This window comes from Opisthocomus hoazin, chromosome 1 (genome assembly GCF_030867145.1).
Source record: "Opisthocomus hoazin isolate bOpiHoa1 chromosome 1, bOpiHoa1.hap1, whole genome shotgun sequence".
NCBI classification, from domain to species: domain Eukaryota; kingdom Metazoa; phylum Chordata; class Aves; order Opisthocomiformes; family Opisthocomidae; genus Opisthocomus; species Opisthocomus hoazin.
In genome coordinates this window covers 97,745,758-97,758,564 of record NC_134414.1, presented here as the reverse complement: position 1 = coordinate 97,758,564, position 12,807 = coordinate 97,745,758, and the positions used below count along the sequence as shown (strand labels likewise).

Here is a 12,807-nt window from a genome sequence, read left to right as displayed (position 1 = left end):
AGATAAATTAGATATTGTACTATTTTTTACTGGAATAAATCTCTTAGCAGCCAAACAATTACTTTACAGCAGATGTTGCCTATTAGAATATTACAATGAGCAAAGAAAGTTTTTGGTGATGTTTAAAGAAAAGAAAACCAGCAATAATTAAAAACTTGAAAAAAAAAAAAACCAAAACCAACTACTAGAAGCACATTACCAAAAAATAAGGAAACCACCTTACAGTGTTTAAATATTCCAGTTTTACAGTATGCACTCGACAGATGTTATGACTGAGTTATTTGATAATTAATTCTGTAAAGCAAAGAGTACCATTTATTCTCTTGCAGATTGGTATTACGTATTTTGTTGCTAGCTCATTAGTATCTTATGGATATTATTCTACTGGAAAACAAAAAAACTAGATCATATTATTGATTTCTGTAACACATTGACACATTTTCAGTAAGGAAGTATGGAAACAGAATCTCCTAGTATATTTTTACAGGTTAACTGTAGCTATCACAAAAGCATATGAGATAGTAGTGAGCGCTTCCCTTGACACACAAAGTTTTAGCATCCTTCTCTTTCTAGTGTTTCACTTACTGATGGTGCTCCATGTATCTGGGATTGATGCTGAACTCATTTGTGTATTACACAACTGTCATCAGCTGTGGAGGTTGGAAATAAAACACTGCTGTTCAGCATTCACTAGTCATGTTTCATAGGGTACCATTTTTTGTTATTTCAGCCAGTCTATGTGGTGGCTTTCACATGAGCTTCTGCTGGCACTGTAGGAAAAAAAAAGTTCAAATATATCAATCCTTGAAATTTTGAGATGGTAAATTGTTTTACATCCAGTCTGCTGCCTCTGTTACATCTGCTAGTATGCAAAGAGATTCTTAAATATAAAGTGTGTTAGCTGCTATTTCTTAGGGATGTGTCAATTTAAGTTTTGATGTGAACTGTATCTAACATTAGTAATTATGGTGTTTCAAACCACGTCTGAATGGAAAGAGTACTGATTACAGACTAGAAATCTTCATTTTACTGAGCTGTGTTTTAGATTACAATTTTGGATTATATGGCTACAGGAAAGTATATGTAGACTAAATTCTGTTGTCTAAATATTTGTTTAATTATCCCTTTCATGCCTTGGGGATTAGATTGCAGTCCTCAGCTGCATGGAGAGTTCAAAATTTGGCCATGGTTAGCACATTACAGTGTAGAGAATGAATGCTTAAGGTATGAAAATCAATGGACTAAATGAGTAGAGACATTAAAAAATAAACCCAGGTTGAGAACTGGAGCTATGGATGACTCTTGGATCTGTGAAGAACCAACTTCATAGAGAGGTCTGCATGTATAGATCTCAGGAGTTTCAAGATCCCTTGGCAGTTTACTGCAGTAGAGATGTGAAGGCTGATGATTTCTCCTTTTCCATTAGCATCCATGGGTTCAAGCTGTATGGCGGCTTGCAGAGCGCGGAGGTTGTACATGGGAGTTTCGGGACTCCCAGCTGCAGGGCTCTTCCCTTGGCACACTCAGCAGAGCTCCTGGGGTTCCCAAGGCTTCCCCATTCGCTGGGAGGCTACTGCTGTGTAACCAGAGCCTGCCAAGATCCGAGGAAGATGAGAAATATGATTCTTCAGTACTGCCAAAATCAAACTTATTTTCATTGAACTTTCTTTTTTTTTCATCCTGGTCAAATATTATTTTTCTAGAAAACATTTTTTTCCTGGTGATTTTTAATATGCGATATATGACAATGTACAACAAAGATTTAAAGAAACATTGTTTGAAGTGTAGGTATAGTTGTTAACATTAGTGCCGTTTTAAGTTTTTTTGTGTCACACAGCTGTTAGCTTTTTGATTCATGTCACCACCTGAGGCATGCTGTGGTGTCCTGAGTTGCTCCACCTGTCATGTTAGATTGCTTTGTCAAGTGCAATGTGTCCATTTCACTATGTCAAATTTGCGAGGAGTTTTTATTGTAACAACAGCATGGGAGTATAGGAGTTTGTATGAAATATCCTTACTGATTTTTGGATCTTTATGATGCTCTCTTTGGGACTTCTTCTAAGTTCGTTGGGTTTGTTTGGGGTTTTTTTCCCCTGTGCAAATTACTGTTTTTCGTGCTGTTACTTTGTTTAACAGATCCTAAAAGGTGATCTAGAAATGAAAAGGCAAATGATGGGTAAGCTGAAGTCACTCAGCCAAGACCTCCTTGTAGCTGTGAAAAATAAAGCAGTGGCTCAAAAGCTGGAAAGTCGTCTCGAAAATTTAGCCCAGCGCTGGGATAGCCTTGTGCGGAAGGTGGAGAGCAATTCTACACAGGTTTGTTAAAACCATCGTTTTGTCAGTTGGTGACAGTCAAATCCTTTGTCAGTCCAATGCTTGAAGTAGTTTTGGTACTGCTTGTCATATTGCCTTAAATTTTTTCCCTGCATGATTGCTCGAGACTTGAGATTTTATTTTTAGGACAGCATAGTACAGCTGTAATATAACTTTCCAGAATTTTACTTAACTTTTTAGGTTTTGATCACTCTTTATAGTGTTGATTACTTTCTTGGGCTGTCGATTACATTTTCAGGGATGATACAATCCATAATGAAAATACTCTTTCCAGTTAATTTATTTTTAACCTATAATAGTTGGTCGCTTCAAATACAACGTTTTTATGGCTGTCTCTGTGGAATAGCACTTAGTGAAAATTAGTGTAAGAACTGTTTTCTAATTAAAGATAAATTATTTTTATTTCTTTTCAACAGCGAAAGATTATAATAGATTACTGGTTTACTTCTGATTATGTAATGCTGATTTACAGGTTAAACAGAGGTTTCTTGGAAAAATAAAGAAATCAATCCATACCTGTAGCTCAAATGCCAATGGAAAAAGAGTATAATCCACTATTATTTTGCCCAACTCCTTTATGTTAACTGTAATACATTAAAAAAGAAACTGAGGTTTTAAAGTTTCACATTTTTTAAACCAGATAACAAAAACCATGCCCACTTATTTTTCGTAGCCATCTTTCAGCATCTCTTTCTTATTGGATTTAAACCCAAATCAGCTCACTTTTTCCCGTTCCATTATATCTTTAATATTGAGTTATGTGTGTGCTATCATGGTATGACTGGTGAAATGGAAATGGATATTAAGACTTTTTAATAACACGGAGCAGAATGTTACTGCGTGCACCTCTGTCCTGTCCCTAGAGGGCCTCTAGTTGTTCTGGTCTGTTTGATTCAAGTCCCTTGACCGTGCTTTACTTTTCTGTTGCTTCTACCAACTTACATTTGGGTAATTAAATGAAAGCTGCTATATTTCCTGAAGCAATCTGAATACTTCTCAATAACCTTGCTTCCAACGCATACCTTAATCTTTTAGTTTGCTCTGTGATACAGTTTCTTGTGTAGCTGAAGTTGGAAAAATCCATTTGGCAGAACAGAAGAGAAGAAAATGGGGAAAGGGTACAATTTCACATACTAACAGAAGGTAGAAATCAGTTTGTGCTACACAGCATTTATAACAGTTGAAAATTTGATTTCACTCTAGTATATTTGCTGTAGAAAACCTGCTGTTTCAATGCAGAGGTAAATCCAGAGATGTATTTTTAATTTGGGATGGATAGGGTGACATGATTTGAAAACACTAGTAAGTCACTCCAAAGCGTTCAAGAGTTATTTAGATTTTTGAATGGTCCTAAAAGCAGATACCAGTTTTGAAAATGGAACTTAGATTACAAAAAAAGATAGCCTCCTTGAGAAGTGAGCAACCCTGAGGCTCTGTATCCATGCCTCATGGAGCGGCACAAGTGGGAGATGCTTTAGATTCCCAAAATAGTTTAACTGTCTTATCATAGCAGCACACTTCAGTTGATAAGCATTGCCTCCAAGGAGAAGCTACTTTGCTTGGCACAGAGTTGGTATGCCGTTGTGGACACATTGCTTCGCATTCTGGAGACATTGCACATTCAGTGCCAACTGAAGGACCACTTCCTAAGGACTGTTACACCGTTTAGATAAGTCCTCTATGAAATACTGATGGTGTGCTTTTTGCCGTGTGTTTCTATCTAGGCGGGGCAGATAATGCTAGAGGGGTTTATACATTTGTGCATTACAGAGCTCATTTACACGTTCAGACTGCAAGAAAAAATCCCTCTAAAAGACCTAATCATTCTCTCTGATCATGAACTGGGGAGGAGGGAAGTTGAAAGAGGTGACAAATACAACATTTTTCACTAAAATGTATCAGAAAATACACATTTTATTCATCAAACAGATATTGACTTCAAAATGAACTTTATTCCGTTCATTAATAAATTCATACTTCATACCTTTGTACCTTCATAATTACGCTTTTGTCATTAGTTATTTCCCCTCCATCTCTTACTAAAGTGTCACTGAATTATTAACTTGTTAATAAAATAAGAAATGAAATTGAAGACACAACCTCAGCTGAAAGCTAATTCTCCAACTAGACACGAGAAGCAGTTATACATCCCAAAGGATAAGTGCAGAAATTAGACTGGGAGTCCTCTCACATTCAGCTGAATTCATTGCTGCTAAATTTAAACATCTAATTGGAACTCATGGCTGAAGCTTCTGCTACAAACCAGTGGATGGCAAGTGTAAGACAGAGAGGGAGAGATAACTCTAAAAAGCAGTTTGTCCTCATCATGAAAATGTCAACTTTGTTTCGCTGGCCGCACAGTGAAATCAAGAACAAGGACAACTTGCTTAGACTAGATGCACAGCTGTTAGAAACTCTAAACCTATCTTTGGGGAGTTCATTATGCTTCACTAAATGGTACTGAAAAACTTCCCAAACTAAAGAAAACACCATTCTTCATCTGAACTTCCCCACTCACATACATACATACATTTCATCAAAGAACAGATGACAGCTCCAAAAATGTCTTAAGGAAAATCATGAGTTTATCAGGACAGAGGGCACTTCCAAAGGCAGTAATAAATGATGACATTAAAGGTAGGCTGCCGTAGTAAAGAGAAATAAAATGACATAAAACTACTGAAGTGCTGTACACACATTTTGCATACATTTGCCTGTAAAGGATGAAAAGGAAGATTTAAATTTGTCCACTCGGAAAAGAGATGAGTTTCAACATGTTTTTAAGATGAGCTTGCTGATGTGAAACTGCAGGCAAGCATTGTATTTTGAAAGCCTTTTAATGTGCAGCCTTATGAGTCACCTTAGCACTTTCCATGTGATTCTCTAGTGGGTTAAAGGCCTAGTCTGTATCACCCCTTCTCAGATTCGTATTTGCTTGTCAGGACTGGAGATGGGTGAGGAAACTATACTGTCATTATTTGGACTATCTTTGAATAATACGTGAAACACACTACTTCAGTGATTAGATTTAAGAGGTGTTTGGGTTTTTTTTGCCACAGAAGCTAATAAAAGCTACTTCACTTTTTGTACTTCCTTATATTTTCCAGGATTTTCCTTTACCCACTTAAGTGTGCGCACTCTTTAAATGTGAATCAACTTCATCTTGCAGAGTTACATTGCAGTGTAATCTTCGGTACCTTTAGGTCTTACTCAGTCTCTTTAGAATGATTATGAACTTCAAATTCACATCTCCGTTCTCCTTTTGAAGTATATAGTATTTAACCTCCACTCCTATTAATTAAGCATGAAAAATACTTCTTTACTGTTTTGACATGTAAATCATTACCCCCCACAGCATCGTGACGTGACTGCTCTGAGCATATGGTAATTGCACTGCCTGCTTTTGAAGCACAGTTTGAAATTGCCAGCTGAAGCTGCTACTCCCGTGTAATTGGTAGTATGCTTCAGATTATTCTTGTGGTGCCCTAGCTGTGGTTTATTCTGTTTTACACCTTCTTCACTGTAAACTGTACGCTGCTATTGATCGGCAAATAGAAACATGACAGGATATGACCTTGGGTGTAAGAAACATCACCCTATCATAGATTTTTGGATAAAATCAAGTGTAATAAGAATTTGTGAGAAGAGGAAAGGGAGACTGTACCCAAAACTGCATATAAGGAGCAAGCAATTGTTTGGAACGTTCTTAGCTACAGAGTAAACCCAGGGAATGATGACATCAGGTGTTATCCTCAAATTTCATAGAACCCTAGACCTCAGAAGCTTCAATTGCTTCTCCATTCTGCCCCCCCCCAAAAAAAAATCAAAAATAAAATTGAAAAGAATGCTGTATAAAGTTTTAATGAAAATATATGGAAATGTGTTCTTAATATTTTCATGATTTATGTAGTTCAAAATATCAGTCAATACATCTTGCTAAGGAAACTAAAACAAGAGTATTAATACATAATATTGTAGTGATTAGGAAGACAACTGGGTGTTTTTCTCTTCCAAAGAATTTATGTAGTTCAAACATTAGCCAAGTCCCTGTAGTTCACAAGCAGCTTAGTCCAATTGACATAATTAATCCAGAAATTAAGAAAAAAAAATTCTGCTCAGAATCTTAATTTTGTAGTCTTCTGAGTCTGCTCTAAAGCCTAGACAGCTGGTCATTTCTAGAGGGGGAAGCACAGTATTGAGCTGACTACTCTAAGTAAGAAAGACTGACAAAATGACAGTGGTAATAGACTTCCCTACTCATCACTTTCACTGGCAGACTGGATGAAGAACAAGAAGACTTTCTTTGTTTAGAAGACCATGTGAAAGATTTGTTATGATTGGGGTTTTTTCAGGGTTGTTTTAGCTTTACTGATGTTGCCTGCTGAGAAGAGGCTGGTTGCTAACAGTTATCCCCCTTTCATTGTTGTTCTATTTTTTTCAATAAAAGAAAGCATTGTGGGAAAGGTGTTAATTACCTGGTATGCCTCTTCTCCATTGTTTATAGAAACACTTACGTCTCAACAACTAAGGTAACTCAGTTCTGTTATTGAGTTTCTGATGCATGACCTAGTAGATAAGTATCTATATATAGTTTCATGGAATTTTAGATACTGGAATTCCTGTTGCTGAATTGGAGAGTCTTTCTAGTTCTTCTATATTGGCAATAAGCAATGAAGCAGGGTTATTGTGGTGCGCAACTTTTCCTGCTCCTGATATAAGTTCTTCCTTTTATTTTCCATTTCACTGCACCTAATCTGTGAGGTGGTCGTTGGAGCTGTAACTAGAGCGTTTTGACAAATGAACCATCATCTGACAGAAGCAAAAAGAGAAGTGACCCATTTCTCATGAGTTAAGAACAGCTGCCCATGGTTAAGTGGCAAGTCTGTGGTTTAGTGTTATATGGAAACAAATATAAACAGGCAGCACATGTAGAACCATTATCTGTCAAACAAATATGAGCAGAAAATATTTCTCATAATTCCTTTTTTTTGTGCAGCTGAACCATATGAAGTGTTTGTTTTTATATTACTGGGCAATGTTAAATGCATTATACTGGTAGCGTTTATAGTGTTACATATTATGTGTATTAGTATCTGTTATGAACCCTAAACATTAGTTTTTGATTATGGAATAAAACTGATGAAAATTTATTTGCTTTCTAGTGGATGTTTTCTAATTTAAGATTTCCTAACAGAAAGCTAACGGCGCTTTTGTGCAAGTAGGTTGTGAAGAATTACTTTCTAGTTTGAAAACTATTATAAATGGTGAAAATAACAATTGGCAATTTAGTGCTGTTACCATGCCTTTACCGCTTCTCAGGGAATAAATCTTCAGAATGGAGGCACAGTAACATATAGCAATAGTAATATTTTGTATATTTGCTGTCATTCATAAAGTTGACCATTCATTTCTTTTCTTTATTCAGCATGGTTTACAGGGAGCCAGAAGTTCACTCTGTTTAGGATCCTTTCTGATATTGGTAATGACTTCTGCAGAGATCTTATTCACACAGCAAAAGCCAGATAAAACGATTTGATTGTTGTGTATAGCGTTATTGTTTTCTGAAGGTCAGCCTATGATCAGATGGGAGTCGTTTCTCATTATTTTCTGTTGCTACTCCAAACAGTCTTTACTGAAGTCTTTCAAACGAGTGACCTCTGTTTTAATACTTCTCGCAGATTTCGCAGGCTGTCACTACCACTCAGACATCACTAACACAGACAACTGTAATGGAAACTGTAACTATGGTGACCACCAGAGAACAAATCCTGGTTAAGCATGCTAAAGAGGAACTCCCACCACCTCCACCCCACAAAAAGAGGCAACTCCTTGTGGATTCAGAAATTAGGAAGAGGTGAGAATCATTAAGAGATGAAGAGAGAATACTGATAGAGTTTGTATGAGAATGTAAAAATAGTCATTTGACTGCAGTAGCTTGCTGTATACTTTTTTGAGATTAAAATTATATTTCTCTTCTCTATTAAGGTACCGATTGATTATTGTCTGTCTTTACTCAGGATGACCTGTGGATTTTTTTGTGCCTCTAGTCCAACTATTTTGCAGTGTAGAATGTTAGTAATCATGTTAATACCATTGTAATGGTAATTATAGACAGTAGAAGTCCTTATGTATGGCTTTTGTAGGGGGTCCCACTTGACTATAGTCTTGGAACTCGAAGGATGAGAAGCACTCCATTAGTTCTCAGATTTTTACATTCTTTGAAAAGAATTTTTTAATAGTTAGAATACTAGTAGTGGATACATTGCCTGGTTCTAATGTTCAGTTTGTATGCTTTCTGACTTGTGAGTCAGCAGTAGAAATAACAGTTAATATTTGGTGGATCATGCAGTATCTTTATTTTCAGATTTTTTCGTGGAACTCAAGTAAAAGTGACAAGGGATTTTAGACTTATACTGAACACTTATTAAAGTCACAAGAAAAATTTGTGATGAATTTAAGTAGAATTGGCTCAAACACTAAATTTCTGAATAAGATGCTGAGAAGGTAGACTTCAAACACTTGTATCTGTTTTGGAAAAGTTTTTCGATATTCAGATAAACATACAAATTCCAAGGTAACAGATTCAAGGACCGAGAGGGATGTGAAATTGCATTCAGTGTCTCATTTCTATAGAAAATATCTTTGTTTAGTTCAGTGTGTTTTCAATGAGAGGTCATTTTCTTGTAAAATAGTCTTTAAATTTTTAAGAAGAATGAGATATACCAAGAATAGGAGAAATCTGTTGTTTGTTGTTTTTTTTTAATTGAAGGATTATGTCCTTGAAAAAAGAGGTATTTAGAGGCACTGTTTTTTATACATATGCATCTGAAGTGGGATTTATTTTACCCCTCTTCGACCATTCTAAAAGTAATGTTTATAGTTGAGCCTCATTATTTAAGAACACTGTATATGTGATGCAGGAAGAGTGATTCATCTGCTTTTTGTTAAATTGGATAACTACTCCTACTATAGAAGGTGCTGAGACTAAATAAGTAACTTTCTTAGCTAAATATGAATGAATTGAATGTAATCTACAAAGTCCTCATTGGGAATCTGGGTGTTTTGGGTTTTTTTTAATATCCTAGGTTACTATTAAGTAATAGTGAGAGTTATATTCCAAATATGTTCCCAGCCCTCAAAAATAACACACAGCGATGGCCATCATCAGATTCACAGTTCTTTAATTTGTTCAAGGTGACAGTGGTTTTACTTAACAGACTTTATAAGCATTAGTGCTCTTTTTAATGTTTTAAAATTAACATGCAAAGATCTTGAACAGGATCAAAGCCCTGTTGTCTTACATGCAAGAGTAAAGCTTTGTTAAGGCATGGTCCCTGCCTTGATAATATTGGCATTCTTAATTTTGAAATTGAAAAATAAAGACTGGAACTTCCACTGAAATTTTAAAGTGTTTAAATAATCGGTATTTTAAAACTTTTCACATTTTTTTATTTCCAAAATGAGTGTTTTAGGAGTGATCTTGATGTAAATACAAGGAAGTGAAATGTGAATCTATTGTTATAAGGGAAAGCATTGTCTTAGTTGAAGCTGAATGAAGCTTTAAACCTATATTTTACAGTTCTTCAAGAAAGTTGTTGTTATAAATAGCTATGCATTTTTCAAAAAATGGAGACCGATTTGTGGCAGAAGTTCCTTTCTCAGCTACTAAGTATGTCATATTAGTCTGTATTTTCCCTCTTGCTCGTATTCTTCTGATTTGTCTTAATACTGAAAGTAAAATTGGCAGGGTACAGCAGACTACAAAATTCTGAGTCATCGTGCCAGGAAACTACCAGAGGGAGGGAATTAGCTGGATTATAGGAATTCCTTATGTTCAGAAATACCTTGTTTTATACAAACTGAGATTTACAAATTATTTAAGTGTTTTAGCTGTTGTCTGTCTAAAGCATTACAAATAGCAAAGATATATATAAATTTGGTAGATCCTTGTACAGAAAATAACATATATTATCAAAGTGGAGACTGTGAATGCTTGCGACTATATTATTGGCAGATCTGCTACGAAATTTACAGAGTGTTAATGTTTTTTACCATTGCATACTAGGTTTTGAGGGGTTTTGATTTATGTTTTACGCTATCTAAAAGATACTCATTCACCACATAAATTCCTTTTAACTTTTGGATGAGAGTCAAGATATCAACCTTGGAACAATCTGTACTTCTCAGTCTTTGTCTGGGATGACTAAATAATTGAAAAAGTTGTGGTTTCTTATATATACTTAAAATCAGAGTCCTTTTCATTGCTGCACAGATCAGATTTTTTTTTTTTCCTCTGGTAGGAAAGAAAGCTGAATTTTACAAGGAAGAAAGGAGTTCATTGTTTCATACACTTTAATATGGTCTAACTAGATGAAATATCGGTTTGTATGCAGAAGTTACTAGATTTGTTTTAACAATGAAATCATACCAGCACTAGTTCAGTATCACTATTCACTGAACACCTGTGGGTGGATCTACAATATGGTAATGTGCAAAGTAAATTATGTTAGAAATGTCCACAGCTGTGCGGCAGGATGAATGATGGTTATATTTTCTGAAGGCAACATTTTTCCATTTAGTTGATTTTTTTGGCATTTCTAACTGAACAGCCAAAAAAAGGCTATGTACCTTTCCTCTCTGTCAAGTCCAGGTAGGTGTTCTGCAGGGGGAGGACCAGTCAATAAGTAGCTTCAGAGAAAGACTTCAAGAGGAAACTTCGGGGAATGAGTTTCAGCTTAGAATAATGGTTGCTGTGCCTGCTTTTATTAAAACATTAAACTGCAGTCTTGGAAACTAATACATTTGACAGTATGCTGCTGTCTTTTTCCAGAATATTTAATTTATACTGAACATAAGCATAACAATGGGAGAAAAAACTCAAAGTTTGGGTACTCAGCTAAAATATCTATGTGTCTTGGTGACTAGACAGCTTTTTCATCAATGTTTTTTTTCTGGGAGAACCACATGATTGTATTCCCAGTCAGTCAGTTATTTTCTGGGTCAATAGTTGGCTGAAAGATCTTTCAGGGTGTTTTTTTGTGTACATTTAGTTATAACTACACCCAAGGACAAACAAAGCTGTAGTCCTGAGTAGCTTTTATTTTTTTGAAATAAACTGAGAGAATGGGGCTTCTCAACCTACCTCTCATACATTGTTCTGTATTGTATGTGTGTTGTTTATGTCCAAAATTTTCCCTGAGCACTTAATGACTAAGAGTTGATGATTCAGTGGACAAGGGAAGAGCTATGGATGTGATCTGTCTGCACTTCTGTCTGGACTTCTGTAAAGCCTTTGACACAGTCCTTCACAACGTCCTTCTCTCTAAATTGGAGAAATATGGATTTGATGGGTGGACTGTTTGGTGGCTAAGGAATAGGCTGGAAGGTTGCAGCAAGAGGGTAGCAGTCAACGGCTCGACGTCCAAATGAATGCTGGTGACAAGTGGTGTCCCTCAGGGGTCCGTACTGGGACTGGTGCTCTTCAACATTTTCATCAATGACTTAGTGAGATCGAGTGCACCCTCAGCAAGTTTGCAGATGACACCAAGCTGAGTGGTGCAGCTGATACACCAGAAGGACAGGATGCCATCCAGAGGGACCTGGACAAGCTTGAGAAGTGCACCTGTGTGAACCTCATGAGGTTCAGCAAGGCCAAGTGCAAGGTCCTGCATGTGGGTCGGGGCAACCCCCACTACCAATACAGGCTGGGGGATGAAGGGATTGAGAGCAGCCCTGCTGAGAAGGGCTTGGGGATACTGGTGGATGAAAAGCTGGACATAAGCCACCAATGTGCACTTGCAGCCCAGAGAGCCAGCCGTGTCCTGGGCTGCATCAAGAGAAGTGTGGCCAGCAGGGCAAGGGAGGTGATTCTGCTCCTCTGCTTCGCTCTAGTGAGACCCCACCTGGAATCATGCATCCAGCTCTAGAGCCCCCAGCACAAGAAGGACATGGAAGTGTTGGAGGGGGTCCAGAGGAGGGCCGCGTGGAAGATCCAAGGACTGGAGCACCTCTGCTGTGAGGAAAGGCTGAGAGAGTTGGGGCAGTTCAGCCTGAAGAGCAGAGGGCTGCAGGGAGACCTCAGAGCAGCCTTCCAGTACCTGAAAGGGGCCTGTAGGAAAGATGGGGAAAATCTTTTCAGCAGGGCTTCTTGTGATAGGACAAGGAGCAATGGCTTTAAACTAAGGGAGGGTAGATTTAGACTAGATATAAGGAAGAAATTTTTTACCATGAAGGTACTGAAACACTGTAACAGGTTGCCCAGAGAGATAACAGAGGCCCCATCCCCGGAAGCATTCAAGGCCAGGTTGGACGGGGCTCTGAGCAACCTGGTCTGGCTGAAGATGTCCCTGCTCACTGCAGGGGGCTTGGGCTAGATGACCTCTAAAGGTCCCTTCCAACCCAAAACATTCTATGATTCTGTACTGTTTAGGGTTTGTTTTATTAAAAACAACCCAGCAATTATTGAATCCTTGC

General features: G+C 37.2%; 1 protein-coding gene across 17 annotated transcripts in view; it reads left to right on the top strand.

Annotated features, from left to right (window-relative positions):
• DMD (dystrophin) overlaps window positions 1–12,807 on the top strand; it is a 1,341,705-nt gene that overhangs the window by 540,267 nt on the left and 788,631 nt on the right. For all 17 annotated transcript variants that reach the window (XM_075430270.1, XM_075430262.1, XM_075430225.1 and 14 more), the window contains 2 exons: window positions 2,137–2,316; window positions 8,013–8,188. In XM_075430270.1, the coding sequence (XP_075286385.1) occupies window positions 2,137–2,316; window positions 8,013–8,188 (356 nt within the window). The remainder of the gene's footprint in view (window positions 1–2,136; window positions 2,317–8,012; window positions 8,189–12,807) is intronic.